Genomic DNA, 24,791 nt, shown 5'->3' with positions numbered 1-24,791 from the left:
TGTATAATATTATACTTTACATAATAATAATAATAATATTAACAATAATAAATATATATAGAGAGAGAAACGTGATTTTAAGCTGTTTTTCTTGCACGTCAGCAAGTTATTGACAGAACCCCCCCCACCCCAAAGCATATTTCCTACATTACTTATTTTATAATTTTTTTTTGTTCAATCATTTAATTTAGATGTATTTTTATTTTTTTCTTCACTTTTTAATTATTTAATAATAATAATAAAAAAAAACATTGTAAGAAGAAAGATTTATGCGGTCACCTGCAGGGCAATCAGCAGATTAGACATTAAACTTTATGCAAGTGCAATGTGATTATAAGGATTTGATTGTACGTTATTGTAAATTTTTTATTCGTTTTTGCTGTTGTTTTAAATGAATTCATAAATGAAAAAATTAAAAAAGGCAGAAAAAATAAAAATACACATAATGTAGGAAATATATTCCAAAATTATACATTGATAATCTGTAAATGATTTGCTGACTTGCACGAAAACCAGCAACCTATTTGACCCCATAGTTCAAAATGCAGCATATTGTCTAAAACAAAAGTTATGACTACATGTTCACATAAACTGAAAGCAGTCTGCACTTCTCCCCGCCCTGCAGTGCGTCACGGAGCTTTGCCAGACAGATTTTGATAGGTGTGTACCTAATGAATATTAATGGATCTATTACAGATAATGTTGACGCAATTTCTAGTTTTTGCTATGACTATTACTCTAAATTATATACTTCTAAATTTAGTGAGCAAAATATGACTTCTTTTTGTAACCAGCTTAAAAATGTTAAAACAATTACTGAGGCGGACCAAAAGTTATGTGATTTACCAATTACTATTACGGAAATTAAGCAAGCTATTGAACATTTAAAATGTAATAAATCACCCGGTAATGATGGAATTACTTCAGAGTTCTATAAGCAGTTTTCTGAGATTCTTTCCCCGTTTCTTTTTGAAGTATACTCTGAAAGCTTACAGTACTCACAGCTTCCTACAACTATGACGCAAGGTATAATTAGTTTGATTCCTAAGCCCAAGAAAGATTTGTTGCTTATTGATAATTGGAGACCCATTAGTTTGTTAAATAATGATTATAAAATATTTGCTCAGGTATTTGCCCAAAGATTCAAATTAGTATTAGATTCCATTATTGATGAAAATCAATCTGGGTTTATGAGAAACCGTCATATATGTAACAACATTAGACTTATTTTTGATCTTATTGATTATTCTGACCTTATAAATGATGATAGCTTTATACTTTTTTTAGACTTTTTCAAAGCCTTTGATTCGGTTGAGCATCCTTTTATTTTCTACTGTTTAGAACACTTTGGGTTTGGGGCTTATTTCTGTAATGCTATGAAAACTCTTTATGCGGGGGGAAATACACTGTAAAAAATGATTCACTTTATTTACTCAATAAAATTGTTTAAAATGTTACATTCAATATTATTAATTAAATTTAACACTTTATAATTAATTATTAATAATCAAATTAGATGGTTACAACCAACCATTCAAAATGAGTAGAATAACATGAAAAAATTAATTAAAATTTTCACAAAAATATTGATTTTATTGAAAACAGAAACAAAAAACACTATGCTAAAGAATACTATGTTATACATGCCAGGCCAGTAGTTGGGGATCATGAAACACTATACATGTTCACATTTTTGTTGCTTAAATAGATATGATACAGGCATCATGTTCAGAAGTTTGTGTCTTCAGTCCCCCAAAAGTTATTGAAGACACCTAAGGTTCACAAACAGAATCTCTGAAGGAAAAAAAGGTACATTTATAGGGTTACCATTATAGTGGTCAGTGTTTGCTTTAGTTGGGCTCTTGACCCTTGACTTTTTAATGTTACATTTTGTACTGCTGTTGTAACTGAATTATAACAGCTAGATTTGCTGACAGAATTGCGGTGGTCCTGGTTATAATCTAGCACAATCTTTGTTTGGCCTGAGCATTATAAATTGAGCCTGTTCTCTGAGACAAATTGACATTCATTAAAGCAACATCTGTAATTCTGCAATAGAAGACCTGGATTTTTATGTGAAATCCAGAATTTAAGAATTCTGATTAAGAAAAAAAAAATGCGATGGAGAAGGACTTTCTCTTTGGCACTAAGTGACATCAAGAACCAGCATATGATTCTCAAGAATGGTGACAGACAGCATGATGGGATCCATAAATTAGTTTTGATTGGTGGCACCCAGAATGCAGTGCAGCAAGATTTTTGATGGTCACCATTGTTGAGATTCTCAGGCTGATTCTTGATGTTTGTGTGCCTAAATAAAATTTTCTTTTTTTTTTTTTTTTAATGTCCAGACCTTATGCTGTTCAAACATAGGACAACTGAAATCCAGACCAAATGCTGTCAAAACAAACAACACCACCTGATCTTACTCTTTATTGGCTTATCTAGCGGCAATCTCACAATTACAGCAACCAAAAAAAGTTTTGTTTGAAAGGTTAAGGGTAAAGTTCCCAACTACAGCAAACACTGACCACCGTAATGGTAACCAAAATTTAGATTATTCTCCTGCAGTGATTTTGTTTGTTAACATCAGGTGTCTCCAGTTTTGGTAGCTTGAAAACATGAGCTTTTGAACATGATGCCTGTATCATCTCCATGTAATCAACTAAAACATGACTTTGTAAATTACATTTTTGGGCTGTGTTTCTTAGTCGCCAACTACTGGCCTGGTATGCATAACATAATGTTCATAGTGTGTTGTTTTTCTTAAAGAAATGTTATTTTTTTGTTGTTGTTTCTATTTGTTTAAACTTAGCTTATTTTTTGTGCTATTTAACTCATTTTGAATGGTTAATTTCTAAGTATCTCATTTGATTAATTCTAATGAATTCTTATGTGTTAAATTTAATTAATAATATTGCTTGTAATCTGTTGCCACAATTTTATTAACTAAATATAATGTATTATTTTTAACAGTGTACACCAACTACACACGCATTTCCTATCATGTATGCCTATGAAAGATGGTCAAACCAATCACAGTAGGTATGGGGCGGGTTAATTTGTGCCACCCCGCCTCTATATGCAGGCTGCAGCTGGGTGCTTCTCGTTTTATCCAACAAAACCGATATTTTTAAATATATTTTAATTAATTTTTTCATTTTATTTTACTCATTTTGAATAATTTCTTTCAAGCATCTCATTTGATTAATTCCAATTAATTCTAATGTGTTAAATGTAATTAACAATATTGCTTGTAATCTGTTGCCACAATTTAATTGAGTAAATATAGAGTATCACTTTTTACAGTGTAGTTCTGTGAAATTAAAGAATGGCACTACTCAAAGATTTAATTTGGAAAGAGGAGTTAGGCAAGGCTGCCCAGTCTCAGTTTACCTCTTTCTTATTGTTGCTCAGGTGTTTTGTCACTTTATTAAATCATCCAATTTAAAAGGAATTCAAGTTGAAGAGAGAAGTGTTCTGATAAGTCAGTTGGCTGATGACACGGCTCTTTTCCTGAAAAATGTTGATCAAATTCAGTCAGCGGTCAAGATCATTGAAGTTTTTTCCAGTGCCTCAGGGCTTTGTCTTAATTTACAAAAATGTGAACTATTTGCTTTAAAAAGTTGCCATTACAGAAATATATGTAATATCCCTGTAAAGGATTCTCCTACTTATTTGGGTATGGTTATTACTAAAAATGAGCAGGAGAGAATCTCACAAAATTTTGACCCAGTGATTAAAAAAGTAAAGAACAGATTTAATATTTGGTTGCAGAGAGACTTGTCTCTCAAAGGTCGTTGTCTGCTGGCTAAAGCGGAAGGTATTTCAAGGCTTACTTATATAGCTTCCTCAATACACTCAGATAATAAAACAAATAAGATAATTGATCAAATTATGCTGAATTTTTTGTGGAAAAACCGTATACACTATATTAGAAAATCTGTTATTGTTAATTCATATAAAAATGGAGGGCTTGATTATTTAGATTTTTCTATTTTAAATAACACTTTCAAAATTAACTGGTTGAAATATTTTCTAAAAAACACTGATTCTGTTTGGAATATGATATCTAAATTGGTTTTTGACAAACTTGGTGGACTTTCATTTTTGCTTGTGTGATTATAAAATCGATAAACTTCCAGTTAAACTGTCAGCTTTTCACAGGCAAGCACTTTTGGCTTGGAAGTTAATTTACAAGCATAATTTTTCTCCACATCATTATTACATCTGGAATAATTGTAATATTTTATACAAACATAAGAGTATATTTTTGAAAACTTGGTTTGATGAGGGCATTCTTGTGGTTGGTCAGTTGTTGAATTATCAGGGGTATTTAATGACTTATGATGAGTTTCTTTCATACTTCAACCTCCCTGTTTCCCCTAAAGAATTTGCCTCTGTAATTGGTGCTATCTCTTTGGGTGTTGTCTCTCTATGTAGAGGTATTTCATACTCTAAACGTGTGTCTTTATTGCATCTTACTGATACGATTTGTGGTAAAGTTTGTTTTTCGACAAGCAAAAATAATAAGGCTATACGTTCCCTTTTTCAAAAAGAACTTGTAAGTAAACCACATGTTATTTTCTATTGGTCAAAGTTTATTGGAACTATTAATTGGAATAAGGTCTGGTTGTTACCTAATAAATATATTCTTACAAATAAGGTCAAGGAAATTTCGTTCAAGATACTGCATAAATTTTACCCTGCTAAACATTTTTTATCCAAATTTAATAAAGACATTGATGTAAATTGCTCATTTTGTTTTTTGCAGCCAGAAACTGTACCTCATATTTTCTGGCACTGTCGGTATACCAAAAGGCTGTGGTGGGAAGTTTCTAAATTTATAAATAACAAATTAGATTGTAATTTTCTTTTGTTATACGAACATGTAATATTTGGTTTTTTACAATATGAAAAGAGTATGGAAAAGGAAGCGTATATTATTAATCTTTTGATTATTTTAGTTAAGTTTCATATTCATAGGTGCAAATTTACTAATCAGAATCCTTTATTTTCTGTGGTATTGAAAGATTTAGAAAATTATATGGTTTCCATTAAGGACAGTACAAACAAAAAAGCTGTTAAAACCATGTATTTGTTGAATAATTTTAAGATTTTGTGAAATGTCAAAGCCTTTAATTTTTTGTTTGGTCTATTGAGTTTTATTTCTATTCAATTTTTGTATTTTACATTTGTGTATCTTTAACCCTGGCATTTTATTTTATTTTCTATTTTTATTTTCTATTTTTATTCTTTTTTTGTATGTGTGTTCATTTTCTGTAATTGTTATTCTTGCAATAAAAAAAAAAAAAAAAAAAAAAGATAGGTGTGTACCTATTATAATAAAACAGCCGTGTGCCAAAGGACCAAAATGATGAAGAGAAAGAGATAAAATGTAGTAGAAATAAACACATTAAGAATCTGTAGGACTATTACTATGTTTTTAGGACTATTATTATGTTGTAATGTTTGGTTGACCAATCAGCGGAGGGGGGCGTTTCATTACCGCCCACATGTAGGGATCGAATATTCAAGTTGTTTATTCGTTTTCTGTCCCTGAACATAAAAACGAAAAAAATTAATCCGAAGTCTTGATTTTTCGTTTTGTTTGGACAAATGAAAAAAAGAAAAATGTGCAGTTTTTTCATTTTTCAGATTTCAATATTAAATAAAAAAACGAATTATACGAAGGTACACGGACCCATGTGCCCTTCTGGCTTCATGTTTGCCACAACCCTCAGAAAAATGTTTCCAGTCTTTGAAGCCCGTATTAATGAATCTATCCTCATAAGCTGCTTCAGGGAAATGACGACAAGACTTACAAAAACATGTTCACATTTTTGTTGCTTAAATAGATATGATACAGGCATCATGTTCAGAAGTTTGTGTCTTCAGTCCCCCAAAAGTTATTGAAGACACCTAAGGTTCACAAACAGAATCTCTGAAGGAAAAAAAGGTACATTTATAGGGTTACCATTATAGTGGTCAGTGTTTGCTTTAGTTGGGCTCTTGACCCTTGACTTTTTAATGTTACATTTTGTACTGCTGTTGTAACTGAATTATAACAGCTAGATTTGCTGACAGAATTGCGGTGGTCCTGGTTATAATCTAGCACAATCTTTGTTTGGCCTGAGCATTATAAATTGAGCCTGTTCTCTGAGACAAATTGACATTCATTAAAGCAACATCTGTAATTCTGCAATAGAAGACCTGGATTTTTATGTGAAATCCAGAATTTAAGAATTCTGATTAAGAAAAAAAAAATGCGATGGAGAAGGACTTTCTCTTTGGCACTAAGTGACATCAAGAACCAGCATATGATTCTCAAGAATGGTGACAGACAGCATGATGGGATCCATAAATTAGTTTTGATTGGTGGCACCCAGAATGCAGTGCAGCAAGATTTTTGATGGTCACCATTGTTGAGATTCTCAGGCTGATTCTTGATGTTTGTGTGCCTAAATAAAATTTTCTTTTTTTTTTTTTTTTAATGTCCAGACCTTATGCTGTTCAAACATAGGACAACTGAAATCCAGACCAAATGCTGTCAAAACAAACAACACCACCTGATCTTACTCTTTATTGGCTTATCTAGCGGCAATCTCACAATTACAGCAACCAAAAAAAGTTTTGTTTGAAAGGTTAAGGGTAAAGTTCCCAACTACAGCAAACACTGACCACCGTAATGGTAACCAAAATTTAGATTATTCTCCTGCAGTGATTTTGTTTGTTAACATCAGGTGTCTCCAGTTTTGGTAGCTTGAAAACATGAGCTTTTGAACATGATGCCTGTATCATCTCCATGTAATCAACTAAAACATGACTTTGTAAATTACATTTTTGGGCTGTGTTTCTTAGTCGCCAACTACTGGCCTGGTATGCATAACATAATGTTCATAGTGTGTTGTTTTTCTTAAAGAAATGTTATTTTTTTGTTGTTGTTTCTATTTGTTTAAACTTAGCTTATTTTTTGTGCTATTTAACTCATTTTGAATGGTTAATTTCTAAGTATCTCATTTGATTAATTCTAATGAATTCTTATGTGTTAAATTTAATTAATAATATTGCTTGTAATCTGTTGCCACAATTTTATTAACTAAATATAATGTATTATTTTTAACAGTGTACACCAACTACACACGCATTTCCTATCATGTATGCCTATGAAAGATGGTCAAACCAATCACAGTAGGTATGGGGCGGGTTAATTTGTGCCACCCCGCCTCTATATGCAGGCTGCAGCTGGGTGCTTCTCGTTTTATCCAACAAAACCGATATTTTTAAATATATTTTAATTAATTTTTTCATTTTATTTTACTCATTTTGAATAATTTCTTTCAAGCATCTCATTTGATTAATTCCAATTAATTCTAATGTGTTAAATGTAATTAACAATATTGCTTGTAATCTGTTGCCACAATTTAATTGAGTAAATATAGAGTATCACTTTTTACAGTGTAGTTCTGTGAAATTAAAGAATGGCACTACTCAAAGATTTAATTTGGAAAGAGGAGTTAGGCAAGGCTGCCCAGTCTCAGTTTACCTCTTTCTTATTGTTGCTCAGGTGTTTTGTCACTTTATTAAATCATCCAATTTAAAAGGAATTCAAGTTGAAGAGAGAAGTGTTCTGATAAGTCAGTTGGCTGATGACACGGCTCTTTTCCTGAAAAATGTTGATCAAATTCAGTCAGCGGTCAAGATCATTGAAGTTTTTTCCAGTGCCTCAGGGCTTTGTCTTAATTTACAAAAATGTGAACTATTTGCTTTAAAAAGTTGCCATTACAGAAATATATGTAATATCCCTGTAAAGGATTCTCCTACTTATTTGGGTATGGTTATTACTAAAAATGAGCAGGAGAGAATCTCACAAAATTTTGACCCAGTGATTAAAAAAGTAAAGAACAGATTTAATATTTGGTTGCAGAGAGACTTGTCTCTCAAAGGTCGTTGTCTGCTGGCTAAAGCGGAAGGTATTTCAAGGCTTACTTATATAGCTTCCTCAATACACTCAGATAATAAAACAAATAAGATAATTGATCAAATTATGCTGAATTTTTTGTGGAAAAACCGTATACACTATATTAGAAAATCTGTTATTGTTAATTCATATAAAAATGGAGGGCTTGATTATTTAGATTTTTCTATTTTAAATAACACTTTCAAAATTAACTGGTTGAAATATTTTCTAAAAAACACTGATTCTGTTTGGAATATGATATCTAAATTGGTTTTTGACAAACTTGGTGGACTTTCATTTTTGCTTGTGTGATTATAAAATCGATAAACTTCCAGTTAAACTGTCAGCTTTTCACAGGCAAGCACTTTTGGCTTGGAAGTTAATTTACAAGCATAATTTTTCTCCACATCATTATTACATCTGGAATAATTGTAATATTTTATACAAACATAAGAGTATATTTTTGAAAACTTGGTTTGATGAGGGCATTCTTGTGGTTGGTCAGTTGTTGAATTATCAGGGGTATTTAATGACTTATGATGAGTTTCTTTCATACTTCAACCTCCCTGTTTCCCCTAAAGAATTTGCCTCTGTAATTGGTGCTATCTCTTTGGGTGTTGTCTCTCTATGTAGAGGTATTTCATACTCTAAACGTGTGTCTTTATTGCATCTTACTGATACGATTTGTGGTAAAGTTTGTTTTTCGACAAGCAAAAATAATAAGGCTATACGTTCCCTTTTTCAAAAAGAACTTGTAAGTAAACCACATGTTATTTTCTATTGGTCAAAGTTTATTGGAACTATTAATTGGAATAAGGTCTGGTTGTTACCTAATAAATATATTCTTACAAATAAGGTCAAGGAAATTTCGTTCAAGATACTGCATAAATTTTACCCTGCTAAACATTTTTTATCCAAATTTAATAAAGACATTGATGTAAATTGCTCATTTTGTTTTTTGCAGCCAGAAACTGTACCTCATATTTTCTGGCACTGTCGGTATACCAAAAGGCTGTGGTGGGAAGTTTCTAAATTTATAAATAACAAATTAGATTGTAATTTTCTTTTGTTATACGAACATGTAATATTTGGTTTTTTACAATATGAAAAGAGTATGGAAAAGGAAGCGTATATTATTAATCTTTTGATTATTTTAGTTAAGTTTCATATTCATAGGTGCAAATTTACTAATCAGAATCCTTTATTTTCTGTGGTATTGAAAGATTTAGAAAATTATATGGTTTCCATTAAGGACAGTACAAACAAAAAAGCTGTTAAAACCATGTATTTGTTGAATAATTTTAAGATTTTGTGAAATGTCAAAGCCTTTAATTTTTTGTTTGGTCTATTGAGTTTTATTTCTATTCAATTTTTGTATTTTACATTTGTGTATCTTTAACCCTGGCATTTTATTTTATTTTCTATTTTTATTTTCTATTTTTATTCTTTTTTTGTATGTGTGTTCATTTTCTGTAATTGTTATTCTTGCAATAAAAAAAAAAAAAAAAAAAAGATAGGTGTGTACCTATTATAATAAAACAGCCGTGTGCCAAAGGACCAAAATGATGAAGAGAAAGAGATAAAATGTAGTAGAAATAAACACATTAAGAATCTGTAGGACTATTACTATGTTTTTAGGACTATTATTATGTTGTAATGTTTGGTTGACCAATCAGCAGAGGGGGGCGTTTCATTACCGCCCACATGTAGGGATCGAATATTCAAGTTGTTTATTCGTTTTCTGTCCCTGAACATAAAAACGAAAAAAATTAATCCGAAGTCTTGATTTTTCGTTTTGTTTGGACAAATGAAAAAAAGAAAAATGTGCAGTTTTTTCATTTTTCAGATTTCAATATTAAATAAAAAAACGAATTATACGAAGGTACACGGACCCATGTGCCCTTCTGGCTTCATGTTTGCCACAACCCTCAGAAAAATGTTTCCAGTCTTTGAAGCCCGTATTAATGAATCTATCCTCATAAGCTGCTTCAGGGAAATGACGACAAGACTTACAAAAACAGCATCTCTTGAGATGCTCATTTCTTGATGAATTTAAAATAAAATAAGCTGCTTTGTTTTGTTTTACGTTTCATATCGGAAAAACTGTCTGTGTCTGTCTTGAATGAATGACGTCCGCCAACGTCATTTATTTCATTGGATCACTTGCTGGTGGGGTAGAAGCCGCTGATTGGCTGAGAAGCTTTCGCTCAAAGCTTTCCTCGGGCTGCTTATTGGATGAACCGCTAGAATGAAAATCACTCACTACTCATAGGCCTGGGCCAAAATGGGTGGGCCCGGACCTTAAATGGGTGGGCCCAGGCCCACCCGGGCCCAATGGTAGCGCCGCGGCTGCGCTGAATCACACATGCGCAGTATCATCAGCTCCTCGGTTCACGAATCAGACACGTCTGACAGAAACGGTTCTTCACTCGTGAACGAGTCAATAGGCTTGTTCGACTTCATGCAGTTTTGCGCAAACCGATCGTCGGCTGACTTGAAGCAGTGCATGCCGGTTAGAAATTTTGTCCGACTTGATACAGCGCTGACGCCACTTGACTGTGACGTGTGCCGTCAAAGTACCACGAGAGCGATTCGAGAGTAGCCGGAGAACTCAGCCAGCGCAGCTTCTGAAGAGCGGCTGCACAGGTTCTGATGACGACACAACTGATCCAGGATTGGCTGGATTCACTGATGACACCGATGACGTGCATTTCAAGTTTATTGCGAGTCGACTTCAGTTTCAGAAATTCTCATATGGACTTTTAAAACAGTTCAATACGTTTTTATGTCATCTTCATCTTATAAATCATATGTATTAAATATTGTTTTACTGTATTTACTTTATTGTTAATATAAAGTTTGTGTATGTTTATTTTGCATGACTTTCTTTTTTATACAGACCCTTTACAGTATTCAGCAGCATAACCTATTCAAATGAGCATTTTTAATAACTAAAATATTAATCTTAAAAACATACAATCTAATGTGGTCATAAATGTATGCTCCATATACAAATGATACATAATACATTATGTTCCTCCATTTGTTTGGTTTCTTCATATTCTCTAGTTTATTTTGCTGTGTTTATACTTCACCTGCATGTGGTTAGCAAACTGCTAACAACTTGCTGTAACTTCAACTTAACAACTTGACAACATTCTGTTCACTTTCAAATAGTTGGTCTAAATCACAATGTAAATCCAACACAATTGTGATTTTCTGTATATGAAAATCAGTGGTGTTATGTTTAAAATGTTAAAAAGAGCTCAGCTGGAGGGTACTGAAAATCTTGTTGCTGAAACCTTCTTAAAAAACACTTTTTTTTTATAGGTTACTTTTATCATTTTGTATTAGCAGAAACACCCATGTCATACTGCTAAAGTATATATCCAATATGTTATATTGAAGACACCCTTCCAAAACACCACTTATACACACATCTTAAACGCGTGTTAATACCATTAATACATAGAGTTACTTAATCACTTAATCATGAAAACAATGGAAATCACTGATACAAATGTTGAGCCAAAACTGAAAGTGGACTTAAAAGGGTAATTGCAATTGTTGCTAACTATAAGTAATAATGAATGGAACAGGTGTTGGCTATGGTCCCATGATTCCTTAGGATATATAAAGAACCTGCATTACCCTGTGTAACACACAACAAAATGGACAATGTAACCATTAATGTGTTAGACAGCAAAGGCAATGTTGTCATGCTAACGGTTTCCAAGGACATCGCTGAAAGGATGCAAAATGGTAAGTAAACCACATGACTGTGAAATAATTACAAGTCACCAATGATTTGTGCAAGTTTTTTATTTATCACTTATTCCCCCAGATCAAATGTTCCTTTCCTCTGTCATGGAGAAAGTATCAGCTGTTGAAACAAAAGGTACACATTTACTTAATGAACCAGAATATACAGGAAATAAGTCTTGAGTGAAACTGACCACATCTACAATCTTCTCTCCAAACAGCTCTCCTCAGTGGCCCAGCTTGTGCTGCAAAGCTTTTCCAACCTCCTATTCCATGTCCCACTACCTCCACTAGGTCGCTGACACCCCTAAACCTCAGTTTTGTGAAACCACCATCCACCAGCCAGTGCCCCATTTCTACCACTAAGCCCCCTGTACCACCTCCACCATCCACCAGCCAGTGCCCCATTTCTACCACTAAGCCCCCTGTACCACCTCCACCATCCACCAGCCAGTGCCCCATTACTACCACTAAGCCCCCTGTACCACCTCCACCATCCACCAGCCAGTGCCCCATTTCTACCACTAAGCCCCCTGTACCACCTCCACCATCCACCAGCCAGTGCCCCATTACTACCACTAAGCCCCCTGTACCACCTCCACCATCCACCAGCCAGTGCCCCATTTCTACCACTAAGCCCCCTGTACCACCTCCACCATCCACCAGCCAGTGCCCCATTTCTACCACTAAGCCCCCTGTACCACCTCCACCATCCACCAGCCAGTGCCCCATTACTACCACTAAGCCCCCTGTACCACCTCCACCATCCACCAGCCAGTGCCCCATTTCTACCACTAAGCCCCCTGTACCACCTCCACCATCCACCAGCCAGTGCCCCATTTCTACCACTAAGCCCCCTGTACCACCTCCACCATCCACCAGCCAGTGCCCCATTACTACCACTAAGCCCCCTGTACCACCTCCACCATCCACCAGCCAGTGCCCCATTTCTACCACTAAGCCCCCTGTACCACCTCCACCATCCACCAGCCAGTGCCCCATTACTACCACTAAGCCCCCTGTACCACCTCCACCATCCACCAGCCAGTGCCCCATTACTACCACTAAGCCCCCTGTACCACCTCCACCATCCACCAGCCAGTGCCCCATTACTACCACTAAGCCCCCTTTACTACTTACCTCCACTGTCAAGGACCCACCACCTTCCACTCTGCAATCTGGTGCAGCGTGTGGAAACCCTTCAGCATCCATTCAACCTTCATCCCCTTCCTTCCAGTCAGACAGGCACGAGTCTCAAGGTATTGCATCAAATACTGTAAGGAAGATAAATGGCAATACTGTTGTTAAATTACATAATTTTCTTTGTTGATCTATTTCTCTCCTTATCCCCTCCATTTTACAGACATAACACATACAATGACACTATTTCTACTGGACCTTACAAAAACTCATCAGCACCTTTATTTTCGGAACAAAATGGCATTCTATAAAAAAATACAAAACTTATTTTCACTAAAGGGCTACAACTTGTCAAGTGAGAAAATTCGAAAAAAACTAGCAAACATGTTAACTACTTATAAGAGAGTGAAAGACCGGCGTCGTGCCACTGGGGAAGGGAAGATCACCTGGGAGTACTATACAGTAAGTTGAAGACTGATTTACTTTGTTTCTGAAATAACATTGTCCTGTGTTACATGACTGAAACATTGGTCATTTTACATCCACCCCCACCAGCTAATGGATGAGTTATTTGGGTCATCGGGGATCGGTACTGCACCACCTGGCACCATTCACTCCACACCTCTGGGTTTGGAAGAGACCTCTTCCACAAGCAGGCCCACAACGTCTTCTCTTCAAGACCAGCTGGTAGGTGCTAGTATGGATGAACAGCCAGGAACTGAAACCATACAAAATGCAAACATCACAAGGCGGCAAAGGCGACCACAACCCTTACGATTCCTGGACTCTTATGAAGAGCATGCAGAGAGAAGGACCGCTGTGCTTGAGTCCCTGGTAAGGCCAGATCTGGAGAGATGGCGGCGACTTAAGGAGAGGCGGAGAAGGTCCTTTGAAAAAAAGATGGTGACCAGCTTGGGAACAATTGTGGAGGAGCTAAAAAAAATGGGGAAAAGACAAGCGCAAATTATGCATCTATTACAGAACCCACATGAACCCCAATAAAATTATAATCTATAGATGTTAACTCTTTTGATTTACACCTTTCCCCAAAATGTCCCTTGTCCCCCCCCCCCCCCCCAAAAAAAAAAAACATTTCTAATGACAAACTAATTTTGTTCAATAAAACAAATTTCTTTATTTCAACAAAATCTGTTTGTTTTCTCATTTGTTGAATATTTCTGAACATTCAAATCTTTACTTTTCATCTTTTGTTTTGTATGTTAAGTATACACACAAGTTAGATCTGGCCACAAATCTGGTCTCTATAATGACATGCATTAGTGTTGTGGGGTTGCTGGGGGTATGGTTCATCATCAACACCATCACCTACCACAACAACTTGATCACTGGGCTCTAAACAAAGATTATGCAAAATGCAGCAGGCTGAGACTGCTGAGCTGATATTAGAAATGCTTCTCATTTGCAGGTAATGGAGCCTCCTAAACTTAGATTTTAGAATGCCAAACGCATGCTCAATGACCACGCGAGCTGCATTGAGCTTTCTGTTAAAATATCTTTGCCTAGCAGACAAGTGGCCATTGTCTCTATAAGGCCTCATAAGTTGAGGCAACAAAGGGTAGGCAGAATCCCCAATTATGTGCATTCCCTGTGGAACAAGTGAATGAGGATCTTCAAGAACACGACAAACTTCTGTGAAGCGAAATGCTCTGGCATCATGCCAACTCCCAGGGTGACCCACACTAATGTGACAGAAGCGCCGCTGACTGTCACAAAACCCAGTTAAATTTACAGAATAAAACTGTTTCCTATTCATGTATGCTAGGGGATTATCACAGTGGGGTCTCATTATAGGAATGTGACACCCATCTACCGCACATACAGTGTTGGGGAAACCTGCTGTGTCAAAGCCTAACTTTGACATCTCCAGCCTTTGACCTCTGGGCCAGGATATGTGGTGGGCCATGTATGTGTTAATATTGTAACAAAACTCATGGAGATGCTTGGCAAGAGTGGATTTTGACATGTTAAATCTATCTGCCACCCCACGATATGACTCCTGATTCACCAATGTCCAAAGGCAGGCAAGAACACTGTTCGTGAGTGGCAGTTTGGTCTGTTGTAAATTCATATACACAGGACCAAGGGTAGTGATGACATCCTGCAAAGGTAGAAAAATAGGTAATCAAGACAACATGCTAACACTTGTAATAGTTCAATGAATTTTATATTAACCAGTCCAGTACAAACCTCCACTTGTTCTCTGGAAAGCCTGAAATGACTTCTAAATTCTGAGAGACTGTAGAGAGGGACAACATCCTCCACAAAATTGGCTATTTTTGGAACCATTCTATATAAGAACAAGAGGAATTGTACTCACTATATAGGCTACAGTATGTAGCCTACCTGAACACACATGTAACATTAGTCAAACATTTATTATCAGTGTTTTATGTTGAATAGGGATTTTAATTAAATAATTAGTATACACAGAAGTGTTAAAATTTGAGTAAAACTCATTCTCTCTAATTAAACCAAAATAATAACAACTATTGTTAAAAGGCAAGCAACAAGAGCTATTGATTACAAAAAACACCCATTACATCATTGCAAATACTTTAGACTTTCGATACAGTGTTTTTATTCAACATAAAATTTTCCGATTCTATGTATAGGTCTAGTAACTTTAAAGTTAAATTGCTAATGTGTCTATAATTTGTTTAAAAATAAACTTTTTACATTTAACCTTTACTCACCTTCGTTGCTCATCGTGCTCAATGTATTGCAAAAATAATGGATTTTCTATTGCTTCCAGCTCATCTGCGATCAAGTAAGCAAACGCCACGTGATCTGCCATGACTGACGTAATTGCAGCAAACTACGGGAGCAACAACGTGTCCGGCTTCATATCTCCGTTTTCAGCTCCTCCCCACCTGCACGCGGCTACTCTCGCCGATCGGTTGCATCCAGCCGCAGCCGATGTCGAACACACCTAATCTTTTGTTCGTTATCTGGCTCGGCTTGGTATTCATCTCTCTCTTCACAGCAGTTCAGTCAGTGTGCTGTTTGAGTAAATTAATTACCCCGGGATATTGGTTTGTTTGAACTCAGAGGGAGTGTCAGCCACATTAAAAAAGTTAACAGCTTAAGTCATTTGTGGATTAATGCGTATTGGAAACGTGAACCGTTTCAAACGATTCAGTTTGATTTGGTGAACTGGTTCAAAAAGATCCGGTTACATCGAATGATTCTTTCGCGAACCGGATATCACAAACTGCTTTGTTTTGAACTCTCTCACAACAGGCACGGAAGAGAAGACAATGCTGAATAAAGTCATATTTTTTGCTATTTTTGGACCAAAATGTATTTTCGATGCTTCAAAAAATTCTAACTGACCCTCTGATGTCACATGGACTCCTTTGAAGATGTTTTTCTTACCTTTCTGGACATGGACAGTATACCGTACACACAGCTTCAATGGAGGGACTGAGAGCTCTCAGACTAAATCTAAAATATCTTAAACCGTGTTCCAAAAATAAACGGAGGTCTTATTACGGGTTTGGAACGACATGAGGGTAAGTTATTAATGACATAATTTTGCAAATTGGGCGAACTAACCCTGTAACCGTTTTTTGTTTACAAAAAGTTACAGTCAAAGGAATTGTGATTGTCCTTTAGGTTAATCATTTGAAATAGTAAAAGCAATATGTTCAAACTTTTGACTACTTTCTTTAATAGCTACATAACACAATACTTGTACTTTTACTTTAAGTACTTGAGTAGTAAATTTTAAAATAGACTACTTGCAATACTTAAGTACAAAAAATGTTGAATACTTTAGTACTTCTACTTAAGTGTGGTGCTTAAAGAGCACTTCAACTTCTACTCAAGTCACTTTTTTGATAGAGCACTTGTACTTTTACTCAAGTCTGGGTCTCTAGTACTTTATACATCTCTGAACCTACATGAACCACTGAGCCACTGCCGCCCTTGAGATGTTGCTATATAGGATGAAAAGTTGACATCCCTACTATACTTCACTGATTCTTCCTCTTTCTCTGTATAAGTGGACAGCTTCATGGCATCTGTTTGTTCATAGTTCTTTTGAACCATGACTTGTGATTTATTTCTGAAAGTGAAATTAATCTGAATAAAAATGTTGATCACAAAAATAATTAGAAAAAAAAAAAAAAATTGAACATTTCATATTCTGTTACACCAAATAGTGATCTTAAAAAAAGCATCATATGACCCCCTTTAAATCTTGGACCCAAGCCATCTATCTGGAGACAACAATATCACACACTTACAGGTGAAAGTTTTCAAAGTTAACAAACACTTTGGCACACAGAGAGCCCACTAACTGCATCCGGGTAAACCAGAAAACCTTGGAAACAAATGTTTGCTAATTATATTCATTTCTCAAACAAAACCATTTTTGTGATTCCACATTCAGCCATGTTTTTTTTTTTCTTTCTTTTTCCTGATAATGGTTTGTTTTCCTCATTCCTGAAAACTCATTCCTGAAGAATGCAGACCATCATCATCATCATAATGGCCAACAAGTTCGTATCTGGACACTGTTAAGTTCCCTTAAATTGAGATTATCTGTCTACATTTTTCTCTGACTCTACTTTAACATTTTGGGGTCCAACTTCTGAACTTCTCTTCTTGATAGCATTACAACAAAAAAATCATACATTGTATTTAATGGAACTAAGATATTGACAGACAACAACTTGATACAATGTTTAAATAAAATGGTGTGATGTCAAAAAAAAATGTTCTTAGAAATGACTACTGCTTCTCTAGAAGTAACTACTGACTAGCAATATATTTATTTGTTTTTCTGCAGGGTTAGCGCTTTTACAGCTTTTCTCACTTCTCATCTTCTCCAGCCACATCTCTTTTCTCATGCAATCCAAAAATATTGCTTAGCAAAGAGGACACTGACAACGTACTGTCAGACAAGAGAGTAGTTTACTTTTGATATGAATCAAAATCTCAGCTTTCAAAGTATATTATCTTTTAATAGTAATAGTATTTTTAATAGTCATTTTAATGTTCTTTTTTATTTTTTTATTTTATTTTTTTACAAACACCAGCACTGATGGGTATTTCACAGTAAAGCTATTCTGTGTATCGCATAAGGCTATCATAAATATCCAGAGGTGGAGAGTCCAGGGGTCAGAAAGTAAAAGTCCTGCCACATTTTTGCTCCACCCATGAACTCAGCAGCTGATTTCACCAGAGGAGGAAACAAGTCATTCCTTCCAAGTCACAAACTAGTCTCAACTCAAATCCCAAGTCCTCAAAGAGTTAAAGTCAATGAGATAATTAAGAGACTAATTAAATGATGATTGTGCATTGGTGATGAACACCTGCTGTTATTGGGCGTTACAGAGGATCAGATGCTGATGTTTTATTGGTTAAAATTATGCCACCATCATGGAGATCAGTGTTTGCTTCAGTTGGGCTCTTGACCCTTTTAATAATTCAAAGTAATTTGCTTTTAAACACTTGCGGTTGTGTTACGTAGTAAACATTAACACATTGCTGAATTAAAAGCTTGAAGTATAAAATTTAATTGCCCTTTTTTCATCTAAAACATTTTAATTAACTTCATGAAGGTGTCTCTCTTTGGTTTGTTAAATTATGTTCAGCAATTACTGAACTACAAAAAAAGCCCTATTAAACAAGTATTATTGTAATGCTTAAATATTGGGGGAAAAAATTGTACAGGCTCGGGATTTTAGACATGAGCACTTATCATATGATCCTCAACAGTGGTTACAATAATTATTCATGCTACAGTGCATAATCAGAGTTTTTACTATGGTGTTACCCAGCATGCACTTCAGCTTGAAGCGTTTTGTTGATTGTCACCATTGTTGAGATTCATATGCTGGGTCATGATGTCTGTGCGTCTTATTAGGAAAAGATTTCGAAAAATGTATATTTATTACATACATTAGGAAATGTATTCATTATAGTGATTAAACCAACGGTTCCACAATGTAGGTTATTTAAAAACTGAACATTTGTTAATAATAAATACATAAAATTGTTTTGGAAATAAACAGGCTGATGCCTAATAATTACTTCATCATGTAAAACCGGCTAGTAACGGTTTTCTGCACAGCACTGATCACACTGTTTTATAACAGCACATGTACTTTTACAGAGAAACATCTAACATAAGAAACCAAAGGTCAAGAGCCCAACTGAAGCAAACACTGATCTCCATGATGGTGGCATAATTTTAACCAATAAAACATCAGCATCTGATCCTCTGTAACGCCCAATAACAGCAGGTGTTCATCACCAATGCACAATCATCATTTAATTAGTCTCTTAATTATCTCATTGACTTTAACTCTTTGAGGACTTGGGATTTGAGTTGAGACTAGTTTGTGACTTGGAAGGAATGACTTGTTTCCTCCTCTGGTGAAATCAGCTGCTGAGTTCATGGGTGGAGCAAAAATGTGGCAGGACTTTTACTTTCTGACCCCTGGACTCTCCACCTCTGTAAATATCTTATGTCTAGAATGGAAAAAACACCGTTAAACCACACGCTTGACACATCAAGACAACCACGCACTGACATTAACCACACATGTCCAGTAATAGACTCATGTATGTGAAGACTCAGTTTGTCTATCCAACAGATCAAACCACATCTCTGAAGAGATGGAAATATATCAGACCACAGCAGGTCTTACTTTTGACTTATAAACTGAGCTGCTAGAACCTCAAACTGCCAGGGGTCTCTAAAAGTAGTAGAACAAAGGGTCATAGTTACAGAATAACATTAAAATCGCAATAGACCTACTAATATGTATGGCCATCTTAATTTCTTTGATTTCAAATGTTAAACCATCAGTTTTTAATGATGCTATACATTTTATACACTCGACAATACTGATTTTTACTTGAATTTGGTGCATGCGGCAAGATTTGTCTCATGTAAATGTTTTAAGCATTATTTTTCCCGAAGCATTTTATTCATCTTTATCTAAATGACACATTTCAGTCCACTGGGTTTTCTTGGTCATACAGGGCAAAACTAAAGTTTTTTTGCTGAAAATAAAAATGCTTTTTTTAATGTTAATGTTCAGTCAGACTCTTGGTAGATGCAGTCCTTCTCACCAATCCCAAATCACAACTAGACTCCTGGTGAAAGTGATCACACAGCTGGATCTTGCACTGACTAAAGACGTTTGATTATCTTCTGACGACACCTGCATACACCACTTCATCCTCTTTAACTTTCTGTTAAAAAAAAGATTTAAAAAAATATATATAATAAAACGTTTGAAACCCGGACATTTAATGAGATTGGGTTTGAGGTCATTTGATATATCATTGATACACATAACTTTGACATGCAAATAATTAAACAAATTCTATTACAGTGGACATTAATGACCAAAATTTGAGAATCAAAACATTTAGAAATGGACAGGAACCAAATAGGCTACTTAATACAATGTTGTAAGTTAAAGTAATAAAAACAAAAAAACTAAAAATGTAGCTCAATTGGTAGAGCATTGCATTTGCAAGCACAAGGTTAGGGGTTCAAATCTCAGGGAACACATGTTAGGAGAAAATTGTTGGCCTGAATGCAATTTTTTTATAAAGAAAGATTGACTTTTTATTGAAGTTAGAGATCCTGCAATGTTTTATGCAGTGTTTCTCAGTGGCTTATATGGACATTAGGTTCTAAAGTTGTTCTAAAGTTATTACTCATTATATTATATTACTATTATATTACTTATTCAGTTACTCACTAAATTGAAATAAAAGCTGGGTTTTTATTTCAGAAACAGTTCCTGTTTAAGCAGAAAGGCCGGAAAAAGCTGGTTGAAGCTACGTTTTTGCCGGTTTTAGATTATGGAGATGTGTTTTACAGACACTTCACAAAGACCTTGTTGAAATCGTTGGATTCTGTGTATCATTCAGCATTGAGATTTATAATGCATGCAAAGTACTCTGTTCATCACTGTGTACTATATGAAATCGGTTGGTCCTCACTTAAGAAGGTTCAAACATTGGTTGATCTTTGTGTATAAATCAATAACTGGACATACTCCTTCATATTTAACTACACACTTAACACCAGTACACTGAAAAAAAGAATTAGTAAATTTACTTAATTTTTATTTGGCAAGTTTTTGCACAAGCATTTTTCAAGTAAATTTAACACATTTGGAAATTAAGTAAATCTACTTAACTAAGTTAAGTAAAAATAAAAAAAATAATAAGTACATGTAACTTGACATGTTAAATTTTATTGAGTAAATGTAAATTAAAGCATTTAGCAGACACTTTTATCCAAAGCGACTTACAGTGCATTCAGGCTAACAATTTTCACCTATCATGTGTTCCCGGGGAATCGAACCCCCAACCTTGTGCTTTATAACGCAATATCTGCTACTGAGCTACAGGAACACTTCAAGATTTTGTGAAAAATAAGTGAAAATTTCACTTACTTACTTTTTTATTTTGGAAAAAGGAATTTGGAAAGGTTTTTACACAAAAACCTGAGATTCTAGAAATTTCTAAATGTAAAATTATTTTTTTTCAAAACAGTTTTATCAAATGAGGGTAAATAAGTCTCTCACTTCTGTCCCTTTAAACCAGTTTACAGCAAAGACAGCACGAAGGACTGGATACACGTGATAAATATTCTGCAATTAAGAAAACAGACAAAAGAAATAGCACTGTAAAACCCGAGAAGTTAACTTTACTCAAACCGTTTGAGTAAATATATTGCCTTCATTTAAACCATGTAAGTTTTAAAACTTTGCATTCAAGTAATTAAGTGATTAACTAAGTGCTCATTGAGAATTAGTGATGAACAGCTGCTGTTAACAAACAGAATCACTGAAGAAAAGAGAAACACAAGAACTACTACAACTGACTTCAGACACAGCCTTAGATGAAATCAACTGAAATAAAATACATGAAATCTCTCAAGATCTGATTAAACAACCCCACAAACAGCATCACCAGCTCCACTTATTAATAACCAGACTGACTTTATTTCTGTCAGACGTCTACAGAAGATCTTATTGAGAATGAACTAAGGTTTAGATGTTGATTTATTGTTTCATTTGAAGTAACCATGTTAGAGATCAGTGTTTGCTTTAGTTGGGCTCTTGACCCTTGATTTCTGTCTTAGTCTTTTCTTTGGCTGTTATAACCATGTGTTTCTAATACACATTTGTTGTAACTAAATAGCCCTGAAGAAATACCATCAGGTGTTAACCTGTACCTAGGTGTAGGTTTTTATATGTTGTATTAGTGATGAGAATCATCATTTATTGATCTGTACGGAGTCTAATCTCTGATGAAATAGACGTGTAATTAGAAGTGATTCTAGTAAAAATGACACTAAGAGCCATAGGTTCTGTGGTAATCAGTTAAAAATGACTTTCTAAACATTTTGTACACACACATTTTTCTTCTATGCCAGTACTTGGTCAAACACAGACATTAATAATCAGAATATGAACCTCTACAATGGTGATGAAAAAACATGCTGCAATGCATGCTGGGTACTATTGTAGTACAAAACTCATCCATGGCTCCCAGCATGCTCTGCAGGAATTTTTTTTTGTTTTTTTATGGTCACCATTGTTGAGGTTCATATTCTGATTATTGATGTCTGTGTGTGACTGTTTGACACCGTAGAAGACCACACTGTTTGAAAAGTTATTCAGATTAACTGATTATCACAGAACCACTTCCTCTTAGAATCACTTTTACTATAATCAATCAAATTACACAACACCTATTTCATCAGAGATTAGACTCTGCATGGAAAAATAATTGATGATTGTCATCACCAATATAAAGTATAGCAACCTTACACCTAGGTACAGTTTAACACCTGATGGCTTTTCTTCTCGGCTTTTGAGTTACAACAAATGTGTATTAGAAACACACGGTTATAACAGCCAGAGAAAAGATTAAGACAGAAATCAAGGGTCAAGAGCACAACTAAAGCAAACACTGATCTCTAACATGGTTACTTCAAATGAAACAATAAATCAACATCTAAACCTTAGTTCATTCTCAATAAGATCTTCTGTAGACGTCTGACAGAAATAAAGTCAGTCTGGTTATTAATAAGTGGAGCTGGTGATGCTGTTTGTGGGGTTGTTTAATCAGATCTTGAGAGATTTCATGTATTTTATTTCAGTTGATTTCATCTAAGTCTGTGTCTGAAGTCAGTTGTAGTTCTTGTGTTTCTCTTTTCTTCAGTGATTCTGTTTGTTAACAGCAGCTGTTCATCACTATTGCTCAATCAGCACTTAGTTAATCACTTAATTACTTGTGTAGGTGCCAGGTTAGGATTGATGTCTTTTATTTTGAAATTCACTTTCAATCTGTGATGTCACTTGACACAGGTGCATATTATCTGTTAGTTTGCGTGTGGTTAGTAGGTTAGGAAGGGAGTGAGTAGCTGGGACGCTCACTTTCTGTTGACCGTTTTCATTTAATGTAATTTCATTTCATTTCATCTTTTGTTTACTTTACTATTATTCAATGCAACAATAAATCATCAGGATTTGCAGTGGAAACGCGTCATCATTTACTCCCTCTACTCAGTCTCTTAGCGGTTACTGGCTGCCGCTACAACTTGAATGCAAAGTTTTAAAACTTACATGGTTTAAATCAAGGCAATCTGTTTACTCAAACAGTTTGAGTTAAGTTAACTTGTCAGGTTTTACAGTGTGTAGGCTAACTTGTTATTGAAATTACTTAGATTTGCATTTCTGTTTATATCCGGTGTGTTTCATTTTCAGTTTTGATAAATATAGATCTTTGTTTTGTGTGAGTGAGATAAGTAAAGAGTGCTGACTGGTGATATTAATATAGATCAGTGCTTCTCAACCCAGTTCCTGGAGGCACACCAACACTACACTTTTTTTTTTTTCTTTAGTCAATCACACCTGAATCTGCTCATCAGCTCATTAGTAGAGACTATAGGACCAGAAATATATTAGTCAGATAAGGGAGACTGTTGGTGTTCCTCCAGGAAAAGGGTTGGGAAACACTGATAGATATAATTGCCAATCCCAATAATTACACATATATATATTGTGGCTTTTTCTTCAAGCAAAGAGTTATTTGTCATAACACTTTGTATCACTTGCCTTCTAGATCAGTTTTTCTACATTTCCTGCAGATATAGAAGATCACGACTGCAGCCACAATCAACAGAGATCCAGCAGAAGCAATAGAGATCAACAGTATAGGAAAATCTGGGGGATGTGAAGTAGACGGTCAAACTAGTACTGTAATGATAACAAAGTATCTATGATGTACGACAAAAGACAGAGATTAAATCATCACTAATATCAGCTCTGCTGTACCTGAACATGTGTGACAGAGTTTGCTGATGTCCAGGTGTGTGGTCTGGTTTGTGATGGGATTGTTGATCACACAGCTGTAGCTGTTTTTCTCCTGATATTCCACCTCCAGAGGTAGAGAGAGACTGATGCTGAGATCAGACACACTGATGCTGGACAATAAACTGTTTCCTTTGTACCAGGAGAGAGTCACATGACCCACATTCACCACTGAACACAACAATGAACAATTCTGCTGTGATGATGATGATGATGATGAAGAACATTGGGAAGAGTTACTGCTGATGACAGGAACAGGAAGACGAGCTGAAAACATGAGACAAACAAGTCTGGATAAATCTAATCAATAGTCTTATTTGTGATTTGATGTTCACAGTTTGTGAACTATAAAATTATTTTAAAATTCAGTATGTAAATTTACATTTATTCATTTAGCAGATGCTTTTATCCAAACTGACATACAAATGAGGACAAGACGCAATCAAAATCAAGAAAAGAGCAATGATATATAAGTGCTATAACAAGTCTCAGTTAGGTTAACACAGTACACATAGCATGGGATTTTAAATAATATAATAAATAAAAAGAAA

The 24,791-nt window shown here is 35.0% G+C and overlaps 2 protein-coding genes across 4 annotated transcripts in view; both read right to left on the bottom strand.

The window, feature by feature from the left end:
- LOC127988026 (SLAM family member 9-like) overlaps nucleotides 1–24,791 on the bottom strand; it is a 291,317-nt gene that overhangs the window by 265,447 nt on the left and 1,079 nt on the right. The gene's annotated exons all lie outside the window — the stretch shown is intronic.
- Nucleotides 11,765–15,813, bottom strand: LOC127987082 (uncharacterized). Of its 3 annotated transcripts, none has more exons than XR_008161038.1 (4): nucleotides 15,577–15,813; nucleotides 15,071–15,170; nucleotides 12,863–14,981; nucleotides 11,765–11,843 (listed from the first exon to the last, which is right to left on the bottom strand). XR_008161038.1 is itself a non-coding variant. In XM_052589376.1 (4 exons), the coding sequence occupies exons 1-4, from the start codon at nucleotides 15,675–15,677 to the stop codon at nucleotides 13,634–13,636; spliced, it is 456 nt and encodes a 151-aa protein (XP_052445336.1). In that variant the 5' UTR covers nucleotides 15,678–15,799; the 3' UTR covers nucleotides 13,308–13,633. The 3 variants fall into 3 exon arrangements, 1 of the variants encoding a protein (XP_052445336.1); XR_008161039.1 differs by lacking the exon at nucleotides 11,765–11,843 and having other exon boundaries at nucleotides 12,757–12,996; nucleotides 13,485–14,981; XM_052589376.1 differs by lacking the exon at nucleotides 11,765–11,843 and having other exon boundaries at nucleotides 13,308–13,795; nucleotides 14,889–14,981; nucleotides 15,577–15,799.

Source organism: Carassius gibelio, chromosome B22, assembly GCF_023724105.1.
Source record: "Carassius gibelio isolate Cgi1373 ecotype wild population from Czech Republic chromosome B22, carGib1.2-hapl.c, whole genome shotgun sequence".
Taxonomy (NCBI): Eukaryota; Metazoa; Chordata; class Actinopteri; order Cypriniformes; family Cyprinidae; genus Carassius; species Carassius gibelio.
The sequence above is the reverse complement of the archived record's forward strand: the minus strand, read 5'-3'. Positions and strand labels throughout refer to the sequence as shown.